At 39.3% G+C, this 27,524-nt stretch overlaps 1 protein-coding gene across 7 annotated transcripts in view; it reads left to right on the forward strand.

Annotated features, from left to right (window-relative positions):
• The first annotated feature begins 1,824 nt into the window (after positions 1–1,824).
• caskin1 (CASK interacting protein 1) overlaps positions 1,825–27,524 on the forward strand; it is a 125,687-nt gene continuing 99,987 nt past the window's right edge. For all 7 annotated transcript variants that reach the window (XM_053515337.1, XM_053515339.1, XM_053515341.1 and 4 more), the window contains exon 1: positions 1,825–2,374. In XM_053515337.1, coding sequence (XP_053371312.1) covers positions 2,281–2,374 — 94 coding nt within the window. In that variant the 5' untranslated portion in view covers positions 1,825–2,280. The remainder of the gene's footprint in view (positions 2,375–27,524) is intronic.

Raw genomic sequence — 27,524 nt, forward strand, 5'->3', positions numbered from 1 at the left:
TTAGATATCTATGAATGGTAGCTCAGTGGGTAATTTTGTGTTACTGTTTGGTGAGTCAAGTCCCAGCATTGCCAAATCTCAACTGTAAGTCACTTTGGATAAATATAAACAAATTAACAAATGTTACCATCACAACAAAGGTTTTCATGTCTGAGAGGGAATAGAACACATTTAACGTCTTTTATTAAGAAGCTAGTATAAGCCCTTGACTTTCCAGAGATCATTTGACTAACACTACACTAAAGTGTCCACGCAAATATTACAGTAATGTTTTTTTTATGCAGGGGCTCAGTGGTATAGTGGTGAGCACTGCAGCCTTGCACCTCTAGGGTTCGATTCCCACCTCTGGTCTGTGTGCATGGAGGTTGCATGTTCCCCCCATGCTTGGTGGGTTTCCTCCAGCTTCCTCCCACAATCCAAAGATGTTATAATTGCCGTTCCCAACTTGCCTGTGGATAAGTGGTTAGCACTGTCACCTTGCACCTTCAGGGTCTAGGTTTAATTTTCACTTTGGGGTCTGTGTGCATGGACGTTTACGTTTAGTCCAGAGCAACTTACAAAAGTGAGTTTGCAAGTTCTCCCCATGGGTGGGTTTCCTCCGGGTATTCCGGTTCCATCACACATTCCAAAGACATGCAGATTAGGCTAAGTGGCGTTCCCAAATTGCCCGTAATGTGTGAATGTTGTGAATGAGTTTGTAAATGTTGACTGGAGGTCAAAACCATGGTTGTAAAATTGCAATAAATACAACGGTAATCACTACTAGCCCCTAGTGGTTCCTTATTGGGAGGCTGGAAATTTCCTGTACTGTTTGTGCCCTGCGATGGATTGGCACCCTGTCCATGGTGTACCCCACCTCATCCACCTCAAGTCTCATTATATAGGCTCCGGGCCCCCTGCGAACATGTTCAGGATACATGCCATCTGCAGTGCTTTGTGGGTGATATATACACTTCCATTTAAACAGAGAAGCATATGAACACAACCGTCACAACAAGTCCTGAGGTCTTGTCAGAGTGTTTGGGACAGATCCATAATATGGCTGACATTCAGTTTTGAAAACTGACAAGAGCTAAATACTTGCATTTGGGACAGGGCCTTATGTTCACCTCACTTCAATTATGAGTTGTCGAAACATAAACTGAACATGACTATTTTTGATGCTCAGTGTTTGAGAGGTCATTGTGCAATTCAGGGATTTATTTTTAGTCACTCAGACTCGGCGTTTTCCCGTTGAAAAAAAGCCTAATAGCTATAATTCTTCATAATTTGCTCGGCGGCTCCCATTTTCCCTTTAATTTCCGGCCTCTGGAGTGAGTAGTGCTGTTTACTACTGCAGTTTCCATTAGCGCGACGCTCAGCCCGGGTTCACGTCACTGACTCGGTGTGAATCGAACTCCATTCGATTCGGGGTTTTGATTCATCTGATTCATTTGCCACTGAAATCGACAGATAATCAAAAACAGTGAGAAATCAAACATTTTGTGTGGTGTTTTACACGATCACAGTTGTTTGCCAGCGAAATGTAAGTCTATGAAGGGATTAAACTGTGGTACTACATGATGAATCCATTTTTTCAACGATGTACAAATATATGCACACATATTATGAATCTTAATTACATATCACGAATCGCAACAATTATTTTAAAACGATACAACGAACAAACAAGCAAAAACATGATGCAAATCTGTGAATGAAGATTTATTCTCGCACAAGAATCGGTTCGTTACTCAAAGGAACCGATTCGTTCTCGAATATCCCTGCTTTAATACAGCTGAGACACACACACACACACACACACGCAGGCACAGAGATCACACACACACACTGCACGGAGAGCAGCAGCGATGGCAGCACACACCGCTCCTACACACCGCATGCGCTGGGATTTCTGCTCAGATCTCGGAATGTAAGTCCCCGGTGCTGCGTCTCCAAACGCCAGCGATGTGATTCATCCGTCGTTTGCACGTGATGCACGTCGTTTTCTCGACATTGTACTGATGTAGGCTTTGGGACCGCACAGTGAGGTCTCAAAGCTTGAAATCCTCAACAAACATCGACAACGCAATAGGAATTGTTTGTTTTCTTGATCGTCGCGCGACCTGAAGCATCCCTCCAGCACATATACGCGCGCACATACACACACACGCGCGCGCGCGCGCACACACACACACAGGGAGGATCCGCGCGAAGAAAACAGCACACGCACACGCGCGCGCGCTCAGAGGATGCTCCGGGTGTAAAAAAAACAAAAAAAAAAACACCCACAAATTAACCATGGGCAAAGATCAGGAACTGCTCCAGGCCGTGAAGACCGAGGATTTACTCACGGTACAGAAGCTCCTGCAGAGGCCCAAACCCGGCAAAGCAAGTATGTGCCCTGTTTCTGTATTAATCAGCGCTGTGCGTATGTGTGTGTGTGTGTGTGTGTTCGTGATGTGTCGGTGCGCTGCATCGATCGTCGATTAGAGCGCGTGCACTCGGTCTCCCGCGATTATTTTTAGGAACAGATGTCACGCGATCCGGGATCGACGCTGCAGTCTAACGAGACTCCTCACTGCTGAAACGGAATAAGACTGCATGTTTACCTGCGCGCGCATGCATCACCTGCTCCAATGCAATCTGTGTAAGATTTGCCTCCTTATCATCTGCTGTTAGTAGTAACACTAACCACACTGCATCACTGGCTCATACGCCAACTAACACATCACATTCTAATCAGTGACACTGACACTGCATCACATGTCACCAGCACTGGATCACAGGAACATACATCATCTAACATCACACTCTCATCCAAGTAACCAACACTGGATCACAGGCTCATATATTAATCACATGGCATCCACCAACATGTTATGACTAACATCACAGAGGATGTATCACATGACATTCATATACACAGGCTGATTTGTGCATGGCATGACATGACATGACATCCATATGCACAGAACTAACACTGCATCACAGGTTGAGTCGTATATCACATGACATTCATATACATGGGACTAGCACTGCATTACAGGCTTTTCGGTGTATCATATGATATCAATATACATGGATGTATAGGCTGATCTGTGTATCACATGACATCCATATACATGGGATTAACACTGCTTCACAGGCTGATCCGTGTATCACATACATGTAACTAACACTCCATCACAGGCTGATATGTGTCACCATGGCTCCATCAAAGACACTAAGACTACTGTATTACAGTCTGACAGTGTACCTAAGACAGTTAGATAAGTAAACTAACACAAGGGTGCATATCACAGGGTCCGGGTTTGATTCCCGCCTCAGGGTCTGTGTGCATGCAGGTTGTTCTCCTTATGCTTGGTGGGTTTACTCCGGTTTCCTCCCACAGTACAAAGACCTGCAGATTAAGCTAATTAGCGTTCCCAAATTGTGAATGACATTGGAGCATTGAGCTGGAAACCCGACCCCTTAAGTAACTGCCATAGAAACGATGGATATATCTCCAGCATGGAACTATCCGTTGTCCGGTTTGTCGAATGGCTCGTAGACGGACCCAATTCCATCTTACACTGTTCTACAGACTGACGCTGTGCCTAACACTGTACTAGAGGCCGATACTCTAACACTACACACAGCCTCATGCATTTACTTAGCACTGCATATCAGCCTTATGCACGTAACATAGAAAAAAACTTTCTATGTCTAACTAACACTACATAACAGCCTTATGCATTGTCCAATGTTACGTCACAGCCTTCTACTGTAACTCTGCAGGTAGACCCAATCCACAGTAATTACAGCTTTATTCTGTAATTAAGACTGCATTACTGGTATCATTCCGTAGCTTTCTGTACAGGTTTCTGTATCTTCTCCACAGCCTCAGGTTTAACCCCAAACTGCATTACAGCGTTACACTGTAGCTTACATTTCATTAAAGCCAGATACTATTATCAACACTGCATTACAGCCGAAACTAAATCGCAGTCGTCTTATTTTATAATGGACGGTAACAGCACTGGGACGTTTAACTGTATGTATCACTCCGCATCCCAGGTATATTACACTACCTGTGGGTTGCAGCGTTGGTGAAAATAGGTCTGCCATACCGAGGAGAGAGCGTCTACATGCCAAAACCCACATTTAAAACCAGTAACTGGCGCGTTTTTGCAGATCATATTATTTTAAACAACACTTTTCTGCTTAGTAATTGCTTCTAAGATGTTCTAAATAAGTCCTTACAACCGCATCATGGCTGTGCTGATATCCCACATGATAAGCACCACCTTGAGTATTGACAAATGCTTTGTGGATTTATTGTATCATCTTATAGCACATTTGATGGATTTGTCAAATATTGTCAAAGATTTTAAGTTATCTTTTATTACTTGAAAGTCTGAGGTTCACATCCTAAATATCTAACCAAATTTCATCACAACATGGCATTGCAACTAACATGACTTACTTTAGCAAGCACTGCGACCAGCATCACACTGTAAGTGAAGTATCATGTGATCACAGCATTACACTGTAACTAACACTGAATGAAAGCTTGATACTGTAACTAACACTGCTTTACAAACAGCAATCACACTGTCACCCGCATGACATCACAGAATCACACTGTAACTAAAATTGCATAATTGTATAATACCGCAAATGTCATACAGGGTAGTTCTGTGATTCAAAGCGACATCACAGAACTATACTGAAGGTAACATTACATTACAACATTACACTTTAACAAAAATGGCATCACAGCATGACACTGCAACTAACACTGTGCAACTAACTACAGTAATTATACTTTAACCCACTGTACATAACAGCATGACAATTCAATTAACACTGTATCATATTATTGCAGTCTAACATACATGACATCACAGCATGACACTATAACTAGCATTGTATCACTGTATGACATAAATAATGTGACATCACGGAATTATGCTGGAACTAACATTACATTGCACCAATACACTTTAACAAAAATGGCATTACAGCATGACAGTAGTACACTGTGACTAAAATGACATCGCTGCATTAAACTGTAACTAACACTCCAACCAGAAATACACTGCAACTAACAGTACTTCATAACAATATACTGTAACCTACTGTTGTTGCAGTCTAACATACATGATATCTCAGCATGACACTGTAACTAACATCACATCACTGTATGACATTGCAAAAAATGAGACATCACAGAATTACACTGTCATAAATAACATCACAGATGTTGCTGGTGGCCCTTGAGCTACCATGGGGAGTGTAGAAATGCATGAGTTTTGTGATTGCCTCTATCAACATTGCATCAGAAGTTTTTACTCCAACTAACATGGCATTACAGCTTGATACTGTAACTAATGTAAGCAATCATGCTGTAACAAAGAGTGCATGAAGGCTACATTATATCCTACTTATACTGTACATGATAGCCGTCATAAGTTGATGCTGTTATTAACACTAAACTGTGGCCCAAAACTGTGGCCAACTTCCGACTGTAATACTGTGATGTAACTTCATTATGTAATTTCACTGCATCACAGCCAGACACCAAAGAAACACTCTAAAACAGATTAATCGTTTAATCGATACATCAGATTATAGAACATACATTTTGCTTCCATACCAACCAAGTATGCTACCATTGGCAGGTTTTATAAATAATTTTCAAAGTCAATATTGCAGATTCAAAACTGGTGAAATTTCTAGGTTGACGTCGCAGCTCGTCCAGCTCGGCCGTGCGTGCGATGGTTTCACAGGGTTAGAGTTGTCAACAGTGTGAAAATCACTTAACATACTGTAGGAGCATATTACAATCTGTTAGAACTTCGGCCAGCTTTCAACTCCACTAACATTTCCAGTGTATGCGTCAACTCATATATTAGTAAGAGAAAGGAAAGGCGATTAATCCGGACAAAACTGTTAACAAAGACCCCTTTTTGTTGTTGTTGCTGTGGTTGCAAACACAAGTTGAAATAAATGTATTTTGAGGTTCTGCCTGGATTCTGTGGATTATTCAAAGGGCATTATTTAATGCGCAGGGTGATCAGGCTCTTTGTACTGTTAATTAACATATTACTACTTTTCCTAAAATTTGGTCTGATTGACCAGCTACAGTACTAAATGCTGGTAGGCAGGTTGTTTTAAGAAGTTTAAAATTAATGCAGTGGCATGGTGGCGCATGGTGGTTTTCACTGTAGTCTTGCACCCCCAAGGTTGAGGGTTTAGGTGCCAGCTTTGGGTCTGTGTGTACAGCAGATTTTGCATGTTCTCCCCATGCTTGGTGGGTTTCCTCAAGTTAATCTGGTTTCCTTACACAGTCCAAAGACATGAAGATTAGGCTTACTGGCGTTCCCAAATTGCCCCCAGTGTGTCCTGCAATAGATTAGCACCCTGTCCAGGGGGTACTCTGCCTTGTACCCAAACTCTCCTGGGTTAGCCCTCGGTCATGACCCTGTACAGGGTAAGTGCAATGAGTACTTTATGACGTTATGGCAGTGGAATCAGCACGGCTTCTTATTGTAATACTGCATTACGGCTCAATACTTAATTAACAATGAATTCCTAACTGACACTGTAATTAATACTACATCTCAGGCTTTGTTTGCAACCAGTGCGATATTATTTGATAGTGTAATTAACACTGCGTGGCACCTGGATACTAGGAGTGTTTGAAATGTTCGCATTATGATAACCTAGTCTGAAAATATATTACCTCTGTGGCGTTGTATTAATTAAACACGGCTTTTACTGGTAGTCATAACAAGAGGAAAATATGTATCTTTGTTTTTTTCTTTAATTATACATATATATATATATATATATATATATATATATATAAAATTCTATGATATGTACTATATTTTGCCTCATTTATCGATCATTTACTAAAGTCAATGATAAATGTTTTGCCTAAAGTAAATCTGACTTAAATGTTTCACTGGATATGTAAAATTTTTGGAAGCACCTGCGTGTGTTTGTTGATGAATGCCAATCACCGTTACACTACTGAGCATGTGTAACGCATTTACAACTTGTGATGGCCACAAAACTTTATGGTTCATGGTTCTTCATGTAGGTTCAAACTACTGATTAGGTCAAAACATGAATGACAGGCATTTTTAAGGGTGAAATGTAAAAAGTGGAAGTGAATTTATCTGATTTCTATGCCATCAAATATAAAACTCTACAAGGGTTTTACAAAACACTCCAACCAACAAAAGTCTAGCTATTGGTTATACTGTTTAATGTGAATGGTTTGCGAGACATGGATGTAACCTGGAGCGGATTGGAATGCGTATGCGTGAACAGTGATGACTTCAATGTACTAGTCAGTGTGGCGCTAGATGCCGTTGAGCGATCATGTGTGTACCGTGTGGCTGTCGCATTCAAAATGACTGAGCCAGTAGAGCAACCAATCTGCATTGAGGTTTGCGTCAGGCTTGGACATTCCTCTGGGGAAACTATTCGGGTGATTCGGAAGGCTTTTGGTGACGATGAATGCACAATGAATGCAGCACAAAGGAGTTAAAGTGTGGCACAAATACTTTTAAGATGGTCGAGAATCTGTTGAAAGAGATCCACTTTCTGAAAGAACTGCCGCAAGCAGAACGTCTGAGAATGTTGAAGGTGTATATATTATAGTGTTATAGTGTACGGGCTGGAATCAAGAGAGATCAGCAACTGACAGTGCGAGAACTAGAAGCATAATTAGGCGTTTATTATGGCTGTATACTTTCTGGACAGACCTTGAATATTTTTACTACTACGACTACTACTCCTAATAATAATAGCTTAGTGCTACATCTTTTATAACCTGAGGAAGTGTAAGGCTGTCCTCTTTGATCACATTTTATTTTTTTTATAATTTGATGAATTCATCTTAATTTAGGGGTTTACAGTTAATGCTGAGAAATGGAGGTCACTGTAGTTTGATTTAAGAGATTCACAGGTGAACAGAAAGAGGGGTAAAAACCAATAGAGTAAGAACTTGATTGAATGAAGTAATAAATGAGTGGATGGTAATCGGGCTGCAAGATTAATTGAAAAAAATAAATGTGCATTAATGTGTTCGCTTACTTACTTGACAACGGTCTCAGATACTGTATCAGTCAAAACAAAAACTAAATCAGTGTAAAACAAAAACCGTTAATTACACATTAATCATTACGTCACCAGTCAGGCCAGAGATATTAGCGAATGATTCAGTCATACAACTCCCATCGCCTCTCATTTTTTCATTTACAGTATCAATATTAGCGCGCGCTCCACATCACAACGCTCACTCACTCAATTTCAGACAATCAGAGGCTGGAGGAGGGACAGGACCAGCCAGTCAGAAACTTGAGGCAGGTACATTCTGATGATTCTGATTGGCTCCTTTCGATGATGTCTGTGTCACTTAATGCTCATGTGTTTATTATAAGTACAGTGGAACCTTGAATTACGAGCATGATTTGTTCCAGAAGTGGAAAACGTCTTTTAAAGCGTATATGTTTTGAAATATATTTTTTAATTTTTAATTTATTTATTTATTATTTTTTTTATTTTGATGTAGCAATTTAAACAACAATACATTATTTCCAAACAAATGTAATTACATTGTTCTCTGTCAATCAATTTCCCTTTTTTTTAACAATACAGAACTACTGTAGATAAACAAAATAAAATAAAATTCAAATAATATAATTAATAACAATAATCATTTGTACAATTCGGGGGAGGTTATACATAAACTTAATAATCCTACGCTGTACTGAATAATGTCAAATGTTTGTTCTTGGTCTATGTTGTAAACTATGGGGAAAAATCTGCTGGCTTTCGACAAGAAAAAGGCAAACCATAGAAATTACAATATTTCCCATTTAGAAAAGCAAGATCAATTGTTTTATACTTCCACAAAGTCTGGTTGTAATGGTTTTATATATCTGACCCACCTGGACCAGACCTTTCTAAACACATTTTTTTGCAGACGAACAGAAAAAGTAATCTTTTCCATAAAATAAATATAATTTACTATATCCATCCACTCTCGTATTGTGGGGGGTTCAGGAAGCAACCAACGTCTTGTTAGTGCATTTTGAAATGTATTTTATCGGAAAAATAAACAAGACATCTCTCTAATGACACTCGATTGAACAACACACTAACGGAATCACTGCTGTAAAGTAAGAACGAAGCAAATGAATCTGCACTTTACTTTCGAAAAGAATTGCGACAGAACAGTGTTTCTGTGTAGAGCAGATAGAAGGAGTGTGTGTGTGTCTGTGAAGGCGAAAGTAGGACGGGTCTGTGTGTGTGTGCGTGTGTGTGTGTGTGTGTCACAAAGAGCAACCTTGAGCAGAGACAGAAAATGGATCTTTAACCGCTCTAATGAGCCTTTTTTTGCTTTACAGGCAAATGTTGATTATACCAGTAAGAAATGTGCACTAAGACTCAGCAGGGTAGACGATTACCCACAATTTCGCAGCACAAGAGAGAGAAAAAACGTTGGCTCTGTTGTGATCTTGTGACGTTTCGCGTCAAAACAAGAAGCCCATGTGTAATACGTGATACTCGGTACTCGTAAACCAAGACTTGTTCGTTTTCCAAGTCAAAATTTATTTAAAATCTTTGTTGTCTTGCGGAACACTCGCAAACTTGCAGTTTATCTATATTACTATTTTTATAAAAATGAGGTAAATGTCTCTCTCTCTCTATCTCTCTCTCTCTCACACACACAAAAAAATGACTACTGTTCAAACAGAGACAAGCATGTGCATGTGCAGTTCTAACTGTGATATAATTTGCTGTATTAGATAAGATAAAATTAGGTAGTTAATTAACCTTGACACATTGATTTAAGCTAATTTCATAACAAACTCCTGCAGCATTCCTCTATCCTCAAGTTTTATTGTTAAGATTTTATTCGTGTTCAACCGCTTTTAACTTATTTACTTTAAAGCTTCTAAAATAAGAATTGGTTTTATTGCAAAAGTCCTGTGTAGGCAGCATGTTTTCTTTCTTTTAAAACTTGAGTGCAATAAATGTTTTGGGTGAAAAATTGCGAATCAAATGAGAAAATTATGATCCAGGTCTCTTTGGGAAAAAACAGGATTTACATTTTAGCAGCTCTGAATGGTAATAGATGTACTGTACATGCACTGTATTTTTAAAACTTAATTACCGGCCAGATCTTTACCTAACAGTGATTGATTGCCTGAAAGTTTAACTAGCACAATCATTACTTATACCTGAAGCTAGAGGTGTCTGATATGTGGATCGGAGGATCCGGGTTCGAGCCCCGTCGCTGGTTGGTTCTTGCTGTTGAGTACTTAGGGAAGACCCTTAACCCTATACTTACCCCATATTACCCAGTCTCTGCATGCAGTGCCGGTCCCAAGCCTGGTTAGAGTGGGCATCCTTCGTAAAACCTGTGCCAAATTTTGTGCAGACCAGATGGTACGCCGTGGCGACCACTGGATGGGAGAAGCCAAAAGATGGAAAAAAATTATATATATAGAGGTGTTTGATCCAAAAAGTCATAATATGTACTGTCATATACTATATTCACAGCTCTCTTTCCTCCTTTGAAAATCACATTGCATAGCAGAAATCATTACAATTACTGTCAATGTGGCTTTAATATTATTATAGTAGAACCGTATTTAAATGGATTCTATTCACAGGTTATACCGCCGTGAAAATACTGAGGGTAAATCCCATATAAAAAAAGATGAACATTAGCCTAACATGCCTACTGTAGCTATTACTGGCTGATACTATAACTAGTGCTTTTTCACACACTCCTCACTATCTGCTATTGCATCACCCCCTTATACTCAGTACAGCATCACAGTTATGAACACCATATCTATGCTTCAGTGAAGTCATGTTCACAGTCTTCTTTCCCCATTTGAGCCAGACTTCGTTATTATATCTGAAATGTGAACAATGCCTTCAAGCTGATGACCGGGCAAGAGATCTGTTCCCTGGTCCTCTTGAAACAGACGTCTGGGGTTGGCTTTAACTGAACCGCGGCACAGCCTGCGCCAGGTGTGGAAGCTCGCCGCAGACAGGGCTTCATGCCAAGTAGCACGATTAGTTCGGTCTGTTGTGTTTTTCAGTGTTTCTTCTTCTGCTGGGGAAAGAGTAGCCATAGCTATTGATATACCGTGTGAAACCAGACATTCATTGGACTGGAGCACCTTAATTAGCACATTTTGAGGTTAGTGTCGACATATAACATGAGTTTTGTTCAGCATTCGAAGGTTTTCCTGCATAGATGAGACATAAAGAATAGTGTATTTGTGTCAGAGGGAATTCCTGTCAGTGAGTTCAAACCTATTCACATATTCAGAGAGCGTGTGAAAACACCCTCACCTTCTATCCGATGGTGTCACTGTAAACAGCACCGCATTACACTTTTATACTCTGACTCGCATTTCGCCACAGTTTTTGACTTACAGCCCAAAACAGCCTTCAGATATATTTACCATTGCATAAGCATCTGGTACTGGTCTTGATCTGTGTCACAGCCTGGCACTGTACCTACTGTACCTTTCTATAGTCAGGGTCTTTAGTGCCTCTTTTATCCTCTATAGGCATTATACATTACCATTTGCACCATTAAGCAGATGCTCTTATCCAGTGCAGCAGAAGTGCTTTGTAGTCTCTATCAAAACATATCCTCAATATAGTTCAGTAGGTCAGGGACTAAGAATACCATCGAGCTAAATCCCTGTCAGGGGAGGATGTACCAGCGGGAAAAGAAAACAAACCCTTTGTTTTAATAAAATTAATGAAAGAGCAGATTCAAATACTTGCTGATGCAATTGAACTTCGGTTTTGGTATAAAGACCTAGAAGTGTCCTTTGTGCATTTGTTTCCTTTCACAAATATTTTCATTATTGTGTTTGCCCTGATATAAGAGTCTTTATCGAAAATCATAGTCATGCTAGGTCAGAAACTATGAAAACCAAGAATATTTTATAAACACTAGTCATTTTACCTGTATTGGTATTAATGAATTCATATAAGAAAGTGTGAAAACATTATTCCATAAAACTAATCATTTAGATATAACTAAAGAAATGGCTTTAAATCATTTAAACAGAAGACAGGCTGGTCTGGCTGTGCTCAGCCTTAACCTGGCAGATTTAGCATTTGTGTGGTCGGAGTGCCGAAGCCATCACAGCCATGATGATATTCGGCACTACAGCACGACCTTGTGTGTAATATTTCTTTTTAACAGTTCCATAAGATTCAACAGATAATGATTTGTTTCTTTATTTTAAGAGTTATTTTGCTCTGCCAACATTCAAATAATTGTAGCGCTTTTAACAATAGTCACAAAGTAGCTTTACAGTATCAAAGGGAAATTAAAGAAATGAGTATGAAATGTGTGTGAAAAAAAAATATGTATGAAAAAGATGATCAGGTTGAATACTTTATCATGACTGGTGGAACTAACTAAACGAAACCGGTGGACCTGGCAACCGATAGGTAGAGTACTTAACTTAACAGTACTATGGTTACTATGAAACCAAAAGGTGAGGAGAATAAAACCTAAAGGTGGCGGACAGTCAAGTCCCTCTTCATAGTTCTGCTTATTTTACTTTAGCATATTAGCTTCCAGGGTTTCCAGGTTGAATCCTGAATAGCGTTAAATGGAAAGGTAGTGCACTATGTAGGGTGTATCGTCAGTTGTTCAACATGCCAAGTAGAACCCTTGATTAGAGGTTACAGTGTAATTTGGGATTCAACCTAACGTTAGAAACTAGTCATCTGTGTAGCTCGGCTTAGACATAAATAAAAGAACTGCGAAATTGGAACGACTAAGAAGCAATTACTAAGTAGACAAAGTGTTGTTTAAGATGACATACAAGTTTTCTTCTGTGACTGGTTTTGAATGTGTTTTTTGTCAGGCAGCTGCTCTCCCCTCAGTACTGCATACCATACAAACCCACCTTTAGTCATGCTGTAACTGACCGTTAGGGTAATTAATGTTTATTAAAATGCCTGTGACACGGAGTGATACATATAGTTAAAAGTACCAGTGACGTTATTGCCTATTATCACCACAAATGGCTCTTGTCCATAGTTGTATAATAGTTCCTTTAAGCTTTTCAACGGATGGTTAATGTTGTTCTCACAGTGAGTACCAAGAAACTCAACATTTGTGAACTCCGCGAGGTGGTTTTTGTACAATTTTGTTTTGCATTGTCTAAGCGTAGGTTTAGCTTTCATCTGCATTCCATTAGTTCATCATAAGCTTTTGTATTTAAATCCATGTGTTTCAGTCTTGTTTCGCCATTTCAGTCTCTAAACTTTGTTACTTGCCTGGATATCCTAGTTACTATTTGTGTTTGATTTGATTTCTTGGTTTTAAAACACTCTTGTCTTTATGGTTCTGAATATGTACAGTTTTACTGCAAAAGTTTTGCGAAGCAAGAAGTATTAGCCTACAAACTGTTAGAAAATATTTTGTACTGTTGTTTATCAATCTTGTATCTCACAGCCAAATTGTATTAAAAAGCGCAAAATATGCCAGATGGTTTTAGTTAGATCGTTGGGATTTTTATATGGTTTTGTAAAACACTCCATCTCTCACGGTATTTTCACAATAAATAAACTTCTCTGAAGTTGTGTTGTTGGCCATGTAAATATGCAATCCAGTATTAACGCTCACTCATTCATGGACAGGGTGCCAATCCATCGCAGGGCACACACACTCACACTCTTATTCACACACTACGGGCAATTTGGGAACGCCAATTAGCCTAACCTGCATATCTTTGGACTGTGGAAGGAAACCGGAGTCTAGTATCAACAATATGTGATTAAGTTTGTATTTAAAATAAAGGAAAAGCATGCTTGGATTATAATTTTTTAAGTCGAAGCAGCAATTTGTAAAAAGGACAAACGTGCATCTTTTGAGTGTAGTAATCATTACATTTAGCGACACCCTTATCCAAAGCAATTTACATTTTTACCTTATTATACATCTGAGCTGCTCAAAGGGCCAACAGGAACAACTTGGTGGTTGTGGGATTTAAACCTGAGATACTCTGAACTGTAGTCCAATGGCATAACCATTGGGCTACCCCCTGATCATGGCTGCCAAATGCAGAAAAAACAGTGCTAGTAATAGTAGAAGCTTCTAAATGAAGACTATTTAACGATTTTCTCACAAAAGGAAAATCTCATTTTGCAGTCAAACTGTTCATATGGTTTATTTAAGTTTGTTTCTGGGTGTCTATACTTTGACTGTGGCGGCACGGTGGTTAAGCACTGTTGCCTTGCACCTCCAGTGCCCGGGTTTGATTCCTGTCTCTGTGGGCATGGAGTTTGCATGTTCTCCCCGTGCTTGGTGGGTTTCCTCACACAGTCTAAAGATATGCAGTTTAGGCTATTTGCTGTTCCCAATTTGCCCGGAGTGTCCCCCCCCCCTGCGATGGTTTGGCACCCTGTCCAGGGTGTACCCTGCCTTGTGCTCTAAGTCTCCTGGGAAAGGCTCCAGGTCCCTGCGGCCCTGAATACAGGATAAAACGGTGTAAAAGATGAGTGAGTTGGTGTGTTTTGACTTTCAGTATGGACTTTACCTATGAATATTAAATGTGCCTTGTCGTACACATACATTACTTCTTCCCCTGTACACACTGGTTACAAAGGCCCCTAATGCTTAAAAAAGAAGTTGCGAATGTTTGATCTGTTTTTGTTTAACTCATTCTTGTAGAAGAATATTGATATTCTTCATGTACTGTAGAAGGTGTTGCAAATAAGTTGCTCGCGAATTGAATTTAATGAAAACATATACAGGCAAAAGTTTGGACAAAATTTGGATTCATGTTTCACATCTGAGAACAATCCTGGATTTTTTCAAAACTGTGGAATAACACTTATAGCATTAAGTACATTAAGTACAACAACAACGATAGTCTGTCAGTTGTTCTGGAATAGTTCACTTGTCAAGTGCATTTGCAAAACCCATCATGCACCATGCTGAAACAGGCTCTCATGAAGACCATCCAAGGAACACAAGATCAAACCTTACCTCTTCTGCAGAGAAGAAGCTTACTCCCAATTCAGAAATCATCCATTAAGAGCACCTCAGATTAGAGCCATTTTGAAGGTTTTATAGCGCGTAAATAGCAGACGCATCTCAATATCAACTGTTCAAAGGCGATTAGTGCATATTTTAGGCGCCTTCAGCATTGTTTTACAGTGTAGAAAGAAAGAAAAAACAGGAACGACCATGCAATTAGAAGGTGTGTCTAACATTTTGACTGGTACTTTCATATACAAGTCAGTCAGACTGAGTGTGAGTAAAATATGGCTGGTGAAAAAAAGTCAGTTAACTTGAGCGAGGAAGGACATAGAATTCATCCAGACCTTGAGCTGATAACAAAACAACAGGCAACAAGGCTCGTTTCTCTGAAAGAAAACGCATATTGCACATCAGTTATCTTTAGATGCAAACAGCTCTGCTAGTGCCATTCCTCTACTAAACCTTACTGTATTGTATCAATGAACTTTATTTATTTTTGTGGAAAATGTTTCTTTTTGAAATTTTGTGAAAAATCTTTATTACATCTTATTACACAGCTTACCGCATGTAATGCTTCAATTTAGCCTCACGCTAATATAAAAACCACATAAAAATGATGCTGAAGTATAAACAAGGTTCCTTATGCTGAGAAAAAGGCGTGTCCTATGTTTCTGTCAGAGAACAAGACAAGGCCTCTTTTTGCATGTCAGTCCCAGTGAAGTGTGTCTCCTCTATACTTACCAGACGACTAAACAAGATTTAATGTCTGTTTCCGTTGATACCCAGTGAAAGAGGCGGGGTCTCTCTTTGCGTCAAGAACGGTGACATAAGCCTCTTTTTTTCATTTCAGTCCCATAGAAGGAGGCATGTTAACGGTTCTAGATTTTAACACGCATAGCGAATGTCCATGTTTCAATTCCATTCTTGACAGTGTTTTGACTTTGATGTGTGTGATGGGATCAGGATGGCAGCTGCATATTATGACCGTTATCTAAGAAACACACTTGTCTCCTCTCTGTTGCTTTTTTGTCTTCTCAGATTTGCTCGATGTGGCCTCTTTAATGTTAAGTATTCATGCATTAGTGTGAGTGCTGGTAATTATCGATCTTCTGTTGTTTGTAAAATTGCCATGATGCATTTGTATTTGGCACACTAATGGAATGCAAGAGGTGTGTGAGCACGTACTTGAGCTTAGAGGCTTCGTAATGAGGAAATGTATCAGAAATTGGGAGAAAAGTGAGGAAAAAGAGTTTAACTACAGGGAGTACCAGCTAGGGGTCCAGTGAATAGGCTTAAAAGGAAAAAATAATAAGTTAAGTGAAGAGTTAAGGAAATGATGCGAGGGTATGGTGGAAAGAGATTACCTGATTATGTTCTAGGAGTGTATGGTGAATAATTAGTAAGGTGAATATGAAGAAAGTGAATGATGAGAAAGATAGCCTATAGGCATAGAAATTAGAAGTGCAATCTTTTGGGGATTTTTCCAGATTTTCTCTCTGATTTAGTCGTAGCCTATTCCAACCCGTCATTAGGGCACTGCTGTCCCATTAAATCCCCATACCAGTCAAGGAGGGCCGAAGACTTTCACGTGTTTCCTCCGAGCCATGTGACGCCAGGAAACACACTCTATTTGCTCCTTCCGCTTGCTTGAGCTCACAGACTCCCCCTGTTTGGCCTAGAGCCGTGATTGATATGAAAGAGTTAAAGCACCTCCCATCCCTCCCCTCTGAGAGATCTCAGCCAATCAGCTCTCTCCGTGCCCCCAGCTGCGAGAGGCTACAGCATCACCCAGGAATCGAACTCGCGATCTCCAGAGGATCGGGCAAGCTTGTTACCGCTGTGCCACTCGAAAATATAATTCTGAGTTTTTTTATTTTGACCTGCGAATTCCTGGTTTATTTTCTAAATAATAATTGAAAGCATGCACAACAAGTTTTGTAACTTTTTGTATTGGAAACCTAAAGTCAACGTTCGCCATATAACACAGACTAATTGACTTTGTCTTTAAAACTGCACAAGGTTGCAGAACTAATCTCAAAATAAAAGTGCTTTCTGGATAGTTTTTTTTTGTTGTACAAATGAAATCCAACTGAAACTAAACTGATGGAGGGTAAACCTATTGTATGTTTCCTCTGAGGAATGTTACCACAGCTGACCACATGTTTTTTGAACTGCTGCTCATGCAGGGTTAAAAGGCAGGAGGAACGCACTTATCCACAGATGCACATGTTGGTAGATGCAGCAGACCCCATTATGATGTAAGCTTGAGGTCAGCCTTTATTTGTCACATATACATTACTGCACAATCACTCACTTACTCACTCATCTTTTATACTGCTTTATTGTATATTCAGCGTCGCGGGACCTGGAGCCTATCCCAGGAGGCTTAGGGCACGAGGCAGGGTACACCCTGGACAGGGTGCCAATTCGTCGCAGGGCAAACACACACTAAAATTGTGTAAAATTCTTTATTCTTTGTACATCGCAGCTTAGTTAGTAGCCTGGGGTCAGAGTACAGTTTCAGCCATTATACGGTGCCCCTGGAGCTGACACTGTTAAGGGCCTTGCTCAAGAGTCAAACAGTGGCAACCTGGTGGACTTGGGGTTCGAATTGTTTTTTTTCTGATCTTAACACACTGAGCCACCACCGCCCACCACCCAAAGAGTGCCCTCCCAAATGCAAAGCTCCCTAGGCTCCCAAACAGAGATGACTATAGCAGGGTTCAAATGCACAATCTCCAGATGATAGTGAACGCTTTTGTCTTGCCCCATTCAGAAGCCTGTACGTGAGCTGCACACAGTCGGTTATATCAAACTAAAAATTGTCCAATTCTGGTCACTGTGTATCTTTAATAGGAAATGACAAAAAATGGAGTTCATAAGCAGTATAAGAAATGGAATTGGGAGCAAAAGAGCAGTATGGCTAGTAAAGAGAGCCAAAAAAGGATTTTTTTTTGCCCATTTGGAATCAATAGGGCCAAAGTATATAGAGGTCCGGTGAATCTTACTTTTCGGAATCAGCAATAAATAACACATGGTTTGGCAGCAGAAAAAAACTCAACTTTAGCGGTTGGGGAAAATCAATATCACAATTTTTTAAGACTAAACTGAACTAAACAAAATGAAACTACTCCCCTTACTGATGAAAATATAGCTTTAAAAGAAAACAGAATAAAACAGACGCCTTATGCAAAACAAACTTTTCCTTCAGGAAGTGCACTTTCTAATTAAATGTAAGGAAGTATTCCAACATTCCAACACATTTGGTTACTTAAGCTCTGTTTCTTTTGCTTGATACTGTATAACCCTGTTTAAAAGTATAAAACAAATCTACAGAGGAGCACACAAACCTTACCTGCTAGTCACAATTGGGTTATAATACAAGGTTTATATTTAGGATAAGTGTTCAGGATGAAGAATCCCTTTCTCTTATAATATCGTTATATTATATATTTACTCTAGGGATCGTGTGTTTGGATCATTTGATCCACGCGATCTGGCACATGTTTCACGTCAGATTCTCTTCCTGTAGCAACCCTCCCTTTTTCTAATCGGACTTGGAACCTGGATGGTACGGGGCGTGAGGTTCAGGGTCTTGCCAACAGTGGTGACCTAGAACCGCCTGAGCCACCACTCTCCCATATTATGCTCACTCTTGTAGTGTGTTTAAAAAAAAATGACTGAGACTGATCTAAAACATTACTGTGCAATAAAAACTGGTGATTTGGAAACTATGAAATAGCACATATGGACTTATGTAATTAAACAGTAACAACAATAACAATCAGATTATTAAGAGTTACAGTATTTCAAGACACGAAGGTCAGCTGTTCTGGAATAGTTCTTACAAGAACAGTATTGTTAAATGCATTTGCAAAATCAATCAATCAATCTCACCAATTAACAAACAGACCTCAGATTAGATCCGTGAATGAAGACTTTACAGAGACACATCTTAATATCATCTGTTCGAAAGATTATTAGGATTATTGAGAAATTATACGATCCAAAATTTTGCATATTTTTCAATGCCTTCAGCGTTATTTCACAATGTCGAAAGAAATAAAAATCAGGACTTAGAAAGTGTGTCCCAACTTTTTGACTGGTAGCGTAAATGTTACAGGTGCATTCCTAAAAGATTTGCTTTGAGCAACTGAACATTTTTAAGTATTGAACACTACCAGACACAACAGAGTGGGACGTTATAGGAGCTGAGAATAAAATGCTTTATAAAAGCCCACAACTGGGACAAGTTAAAAGCTGCAGCGTTTATTCGCATTTTTTCCTACACGATATTCAGGAAATATTCAGACACTGGCACAGAGCCCTGTACCCAATCCAGGGTTTCAGTTCTCCCGATGCTGCATGTGATGATTGAATTACAGCGCAGATGGCCTGAAGAAAGGGACACTGAAGAGAGACCGAGTGAAAAAGACATTAGAGTAGAGATATTACTTGAAAGGCATTAGATCAATTTTTCTGCATCGGAGCTGGTAGCCGGATGTTTTCCATGTGCCTGTTGGGAGATGTGAGCGGTAGAAGCGGACAGGCGTAGGTCTGGCTTATCTTGGCCCCAAATCAGCACCGGTATTAAAAATACTTGTTTAAAAAAAAAATAAAAAATAGAGGGGGAAACGGTTTAAATGACACACCTAGAAAAATAAAAGTGAAAGGAAGTGTTGTGAGCTGTTATGTAAGTAACTCTTGCCTGCTTGGCTCACGTTCTTGCTGCTTCCTGAACTTTTATTAATATTTGTGATTTGCAAAGAAAATGGCCGCTTGATTTGTAAGTAATGGGAAGGTAAAGGAAAGGAGTAGAGGCTTGTGTGTGGCGGGAGACATCGACAATGGGAAGAATTACTGGACAGTAATGGAGGTTAGGTACTGTAGGAGATGAAGAGTGTTGGGGAGGGATTCAGAAATGAGGAGAAGGTAATGGAGAGAAAATGCATTAAGCAGGAATAGAAAGTGGAGTAAGTAGAATTGGGAGTAAAGGAAGTGGGTTTAGTAAGAGTGGAGGAAATAAACAAGGAAATATATGATGGAAAGGGAGGACGGCCTAAGTGGATAAGGATTAATGATTTCTCCAGGAAGGGAAGGGAACTACTGAGGTATATGGTATAAGGATTAATGGAGGGTAACTAGAGGAAGTAAAAGGTGGGGTACAGAGTAAAGAATGTGTGGTGACTGGGGATGCTTCCATCTGACCATGAAGGTCTTGGACTCAGGCAGTTTTTCATCACAGTCGCTTAATAGTTTGGGACTGAAATTCCCCAAAACAGTTTTGTACCAACAGCGAAAGACTTAAACATACTGACTTAAACATCTTTCTCATTATAATGAACTCTTAACCTCATATCGTTATGTGTGACCGCTAATCAATCTCTGCTATGTCTATGTAAAATCACCTGAAAGAGGATGAGTTTCTTATTGAGTCAGGTTTCTTCCTATTATCATCCCCGAGAGTTTTTCATGCTTGCTCATCAGGGACAAACTGATCATTCAAATTTAGACATATTTCCTCACATATTCATATACATTTTATATTCTGCTTTGGAACAATGACCATTGTTAAAATCGCTATACTGCATCAATAAAATGTAAGTAAATTAAATTGAATTGAATATTCAATGGGGGCTTAGTGATTAGAACTGTTGCCTTGCACCTCCAGGGTGTGGGTTCGATTCCTGCCTCGTGTCTGTGTGCATGGAGTTTGCATGTTCTCTTCATTCTTGTGTGTGTGTGTGTGCCATGCGTCTAGGGTGTAACCCACCTCGTCTTATAAGTCTCTTGGGAAAGCCTTCAGGCCCCCCGCTGGGGACAAATATAATTTTGTTTTCCATTTATTACATTATGAGGCATAATAGTTGTTTTTTTTAACTGCATTTGTATTTGTTGTATTTATTTTTATTCACTCCTGTTTAAAAAAAGACAGTATCTTCCTACATCAATAATGAATAAAAAAAAACAATAATATTAGGAAAAAAAGTTTAGCTATCTTTGGTCATTTTGACTAAGTGAAATAACATATGTTTATATATAACTGAGCTACAATATGAGTTCTGTTAATAAAAATTTTGTCGGAATGGACCAGATTTTCTCTGTGTGATCTGTCCACGCTGCACAAAGCACGCAGCTAAAAAGAGATTGAGAGAGTGAATATCAATGCATGAAAATGAATGCATGCATAATGTTTTTCACCAAGTAATGTGCCTAAATATAACACCCTTCATTGAACTTGTATGGCGCAGTAAACGTTTATGGTGAATTTTAAATCCGTTACACCTGTAGTGTACAGAGTACAGTGTAAAGGACGGGCAAAGAAATGATGGCCTACTCCATCAAATAATAAGAATGTGAAGTAAGAGAGGATCTTGGAAATAAAGGGATAATATTTTAGATAAAACTAAAGCATACTTCCTGTTTACACCGGGCTGTTATTAGTTATTCAGTAAAGCGTTTATTAATAATCAGTCTTATGACACCTAGTGGATAGTGTAGTAGTCAGGGTGAATTAAGCCACGTCCATTTTAAAGCTGGGGGTGGGGGACTTGGGGGGTTTGAGGTGATGGGGTTGGAAAGAATTATTAGCGAAAGAGCTTTAAAAGATAAGAGAGATGAGAACATGGTGCTAATTAACCTCCTCCTCCACGCACCTTCATCCCTGCAGGCGGGAATCTAATGATTTAGAGGGAAATAAATCTGAGGGATGGATTTGGCTTCCCTGAAGTGATGATGCTGCGGAAACGTGTGAGAAAGATGGAATGGTGTGTGTGTGTGTGTGTGTGTGTTTGTTGCTTGATGCTGTACATGACCTTAATCAGGCTCCTGTCCTATATAAATTCGAGTATACTATAAAACCGTATACTGCATAAGCACATAGTGTTTCATTCTGACATGTTTTAAAACAACACACACACACACACTCAAACACTGTATATGAACACATCAAAGCAATTGATTTACATTATAGCACATTTTTAAATAATACTGGAATTGGCGTCATCATTACTCTGAGAATGCTATTATACTTGACGTTTGTTTACTCACGCTCGTTCACATGTGTCTCAGCTAATGGTAAGCTAAGAACACTGTTGCTAGGCAACTGGGAAATGTGCTGAGTGTGACTAGCGATGACGGTGCAGGTAGGCATGAAGTCTTGACAATAATACCAGACAGAACCATCAGGATTGTAAACGCTTTCCTTAAACTTATTGGCTCATTTCTGTGTAAGACTGTTAATTAATTAATTAATTAATTACTAAATACTGTAATTAGCTAACAAATCGATTCCAAATAACTTTATTGGCTTTTTTGATTATTTGGTTTTAAATTGCAATAGCAAGGCATTGCATGTTTAATATTTCAGTTACATAACTGCATTTTAACTGAATTCATGTAGGTTTGCCACGTGACGAGTTTTATGTGGAGATGAATATTTCCCCTTGAATTTGAGAAACACAAAAGAAAGCAAGTGTCTGAAGGCCAGCTCTGTGTAGTTATGTAAGTTTAAGCAGTAGAGCTGTGGAGGTGGTGGTGGGTGGATGGAGAGCCGAAGCCACTCGCTTTCTCCTTCTGGAGGACAATCTGTACTTGACTGCACACACACACTCACACACACACACACACACACACACACATTGAGATAACACGCAAAAAGAAAACGTTCCACTACGGCTGTAACAATATGATAATTTTTTTATATTTTACACAATCTGGGCTTTTTACAGTAGAGCCCAGCACAGTTAATGAAATTTACTGCGGGTGCTTGTAACAGCCTAGATATGTATAACTACATTCAGGTTCAGGACGATCGCACACATAAATAGCTATATATATATATATATATATATATATATATATATATGACTTTATATATATATATATATATATATATACTGTATATATATATATATATATATATATATATATATATATATATATGTAAAGTCATATTTTACCAAAACCAGGTATCTTCTGGTCGAAAATTAATGTGTCAAAATTCAGGACCAATGTGCTAGAGGACTAAAAAAAAAAACCTATAAAGCAGTCAAAATGCCACCCAAAAGATCAGGTAAAGGTCAAAAACAGGAAGGCATGGTTCAGCATACAGTACCTGATCGCAACTCCAAAGGACAGCAGTGGATCTTGACTGTAGATTCTAGTGGAGCAGGATAACCTTAAGAACACCTTTTCATAGTCGACTTAAGTGATAGGCTACACTCGGATGTATAGATGGTTAGAGGTGTTTTGACACTACGGGCCAAAGCACAATGGTACGCTTAAGCCAAAAGGATCAGCATGGCATGCTCAAGTCTAGCATGGTCTCGAGGACAGCATGGCATATTCGGGCAAAGCTCGAATCAAATGTGGGAGCTAGCCGTACGTGAACACAGAAGTGGACTGCTCAGTGTTTTCCATACATCGAGTATACTTTGTCAGGATGCACAATTAAATTTGTCCACCCCTTTTAAAAATCTGTCCAGGAGGACGATACCATTCGCGATTGAATAACTAGTAGCGGACAGTTCCTCCTGTGCTACCATTACTGTACCTGTTTATTCTGAGCAGTGTACTGAGAGACATTAAAAGCAGGGGATGCCAGCTGCTGTAAGAAGGGTATACTGACAGTCTCACATGCTCTGCTGAAAAACACAGTTTTGTATGCGGAACGGGATCTTCTTCGAACCATTTAAACTGTAAATTTTCCTTCTACTGGAATATGGAAATGACTTCGCAAAAATGCAGGCTACCACTGCAAGTATATTTTAGACATGTGGGAAACCCTGACTGCTGTTTACAATGTGACATTATCGCCGTCTGTCTCCTCTGAAATCTCCATGTGTGTGCAGCACGCACCGATCTCATCCTTTAACCTGCACAGACATAGCTGAGGAAGGCACATCAGAGCATTGTTCTTGATATATATATATATATATATATATATATATTACCCCAAAATATAAAAATATATTAAGTATATTCTGAAGGTTGACTACCTTGCTGTATCATAGAGTGCAAATACACTAGTGTGTACTGGATTAGAACTAGCCACATGGCTAACCGTAACTTGTCATACGGCCATTTCTGGGAAAAGAAAAGAGCTAAATCTTTACTAAATAAACTGTAACTTTAAAAAAAATAGCGACCAGATTTCAACTCAAGTCAAGTATGATTTTATTGTCATTTTAATCAACAAAATGATGTTCCTTCTGGCCCAAGGGGCAACATAAATTAACAGCTAACAGCTAACTAGCTATGACACTGACTAGCTAAGAAAACAAATGTTTCTAAGAACTATAGAACATAAACTGACAACATAAATAAACAAAACTAACTAGCTATGCTAGTAAGCTAGCTAACTAAAGGCATACAGCATGATACCTACTGTAATTAGCTGACAAGCTAACAGAACAAATGAGCACTATAAATGAAGAAGAAAATGGGACAGCAAAAGACAACAAAAAGATGCGAAGATGCAAACAAGAGCAACAACATGGCATTCAATTCCCTGTGATAATGAGTTGAGGTAGTCCAAATAAATTGTCCATGAGATGATAGATGAGGTAAACAGTAAACATTTCTTGTTGGAATAGCAGCAAAGATAGAAAAACAGTTCTTGTGCAAATATCAGCTAATAAATACTGTGCAAAAAAGCAGTTGCAGGTTGGTGTGTAAAAACGCTAGATGGAATTCTTTCCGTGTGTGTGTGTTTGTGTTTATCAGATTTGTGTTTGTGTGTGAGTTTATCAGATTTGTGTTTGTGTGTGAGTTTATCAGATTTGGCTTAGCTGTACTGCAGAAGCTTCCTTTGGGTCTCAGCTGATTTTTGCACGGAATGAGGGTTTGGCCCCAATTACTTGCATTGGAAAACTTATACCGACTGATTTGAGACAGATGAACCTGATCAATAAGTAACAAAGTAACAAGCTTTCTTTTGGAAAGCATTCCAAACAAAGCCCTGTTTCTGCAGTATTATTTGTACTGTTAGCTGTTTTGCTCTAGTACCACGCTAACCACTTCAAAGCTAACTCCTGCATATCGTTTATTATAATAAACATGATATGTCTGATTTATTCCAGGCTGAAGATCTGCTGCTCTACTCAATGCTGTTGCCTTCGCTTACTACATATTACATAATATCATGCTGATATTATAATGACAAGCGGGCACAGGAGTGCTTGACACACCAAGCGGACATTAGTGGGGATTTCCATCCACCTGTCTTTATGCAAAACAAGTCAGCAAGACACAGGAACACATTGACTCTCCCTACTGACTTAAATAAAAAAAAAAAAAAGCTCAGTTTCTGCTGCTCAGAGAATGAGCCACTGTGTCAGAGCTCTGAATGGAAAATACGCAGAGGATTTTTTTTTTCTCCAAGGAGCACTTCCCTTCTTTCAGCAGTCTCAGAGTTACACTACTGAGACCTGCGTTAATTTCCTCAGTTGTTACTAACACTAATCCTATATTCTGCTTAACCGAAATACATTGTTTGTATATAATGCATGATTTCATCCCAAGCATTAGTTGAGCTACAGTTGGTTCATAATGTTCTAATGATGATTGCGCCATATTGTTAGGACGGACAAGTGAAAATATGTCCTATAGGAAGCTGTCCCTTTTTAAATGCAGCATAAGGACTGATAATGGACATTATTCTGGACTAATCTGAACATATATTGAAGAATAGAGAAGGTCACAAGAGTGATGAATCAAAGTCTGGGAAGTTTTAGACATGGAAAGATTTTTCTGTGTTTTAAAATTTGGAGGAATGCTGTTTGCAGGAGTGTTGTTTTTAATGATACTCTTTGCTCTTGCCGGTAAGAAACTTTCAAGCCTCGGGCTGTGGAAATGCCCGGGTCATTGGTCTAACAGAAGTTTCTCATTAGTTTATTTATTTTTTATACTTTCATATTTTTTTTCCATCTTTGCTGCAGATTTTTTTGTTTTATACTTCCCCAAGTGAAGGTAAGGTAAGAGGATGTTAAATTTAAATTATTTACATTGATCAGGTTTCTGTTCATGTATTTCTGAGGATATACTTTTTTTTGGCAGTTCCTGTTGAAGAGTTGCCACAGTGGACCAACTGTTCCACACACACCGTTGGCACACGTTTTATGCTGGATATCATTCCTGACATAACACTCCCATCTTATCTGGACTTGGGACCAACACTGCATGCAGAGGCTGGGTAGTATGGGATATGTGGTACCCTACTGACAGAAGGGCTCAAACTCAGACCCTCAGATCCTCAAATCAACAATCTAGACCCTTAGCTGCTTGAGCCACCACTCCCACATTCATTATTACTGAGGATTAGTCCTGCTATTTTCACACACAGCTGTTTGAATCACACTTTGGTGCAGAAATCCCTGAGTTTTGGGTGAATTTGATTTTTTTTTTTTGCAGTGAGAAAGAAAGCATGCTAAGTAGTAGGAAAGGGAATTACCAGGACCTAACCATTTGTATTACGATTCTGGAAGTATCATGATTTTAGAAATATCCCAAATACTATATAAAACTTTTTTCATGTTGTATATAATTTTTTTGGTTTTATTACCTTCAGCGCGGTGGCTTAGTGGTTAGCGCTGTGGCCTCGCACCTCCGGAGTTGAAGATACAATTTCCACCTTGGGTCTGTATGCTGGGAGTTTGCTGGGAAACTGTGCTTGGTGGGTTTCCTCCGGGTACTCTGTTTTCCCTCCACAGTCCAAAGACATGCAGATAAGGCTTATTGGCGTTCCCAAAAAGTGTGTGTTTGTGATTGTGTGATGTATGCCCTTCAATGGATTGGCACCCTGTGCAGGGTGTACCCCTCCTTGTGCCAGAAGTAGTATAGAAGATGAATGAATAAATCAAGTTTTGTATTAAAGGCAGCACAATGCCGTAGTGGTGAGTACCGCGGCCTCGGGAGCACTTTGGCTTTAGTTTTTAGTGTTTAGGACAGTTTACAGTGGAAACACATCACATATGGGTGTGATGGTTAGGTGTCCACATTCTTTTGGCTGCAGTGTGTTACTACTACTGTATGACATTTGTATACATTTCTGATGATTTATTTATCACTGGGTTCATGTTGTTCAAGTCTGAGGATTTTTTTTATGTTCCAAGGGTCGTTGTACTATATTTCTGACTAGAGCATGAACAATGAATGAACACAATTCAATTCAATTCAATTTTATTTGTTTAGCGCTTTTAACAATTGTCTTTGTCGCAAAGCAGCTTTACACAATCAAAAGAATTATTTAAGTTTGTACGGAATTTGAATGTGTATAAATAAAAATGGTCAGATACAGCAGTCCCTGATGAGCAAGCCGAGGGCGACAGTGGCAAGGAAAAACTCCCTGAGATGGTGATAGGAAAAAACCTTGAGAGGAACCAGACTCAACAGGGTACCCATCCTCATTTGAGTGAAACAGAGAGGGCAGCTATTGATCTGCATTCATACTGTGTGTTAGGTGGCAGGCAGTTCAGCTATAACAGTTGATGTTAGTTGATGT

The sequence above is a fragment of the Clarias gariepinus genome, chromosome 16 (assembly GCF_024256425.1).
Source record: "Clarias gariepinus isolate MV-2021 ecotype Netherlands chromosome 16, CGAR_prim_01v2, whole genome shotgun sequence".
NCBI lineage: Eukaryota > Metazoa > Chordata > Actinopteri > Siluriformes > Clariidae > Clarias > Clarias gariepinus.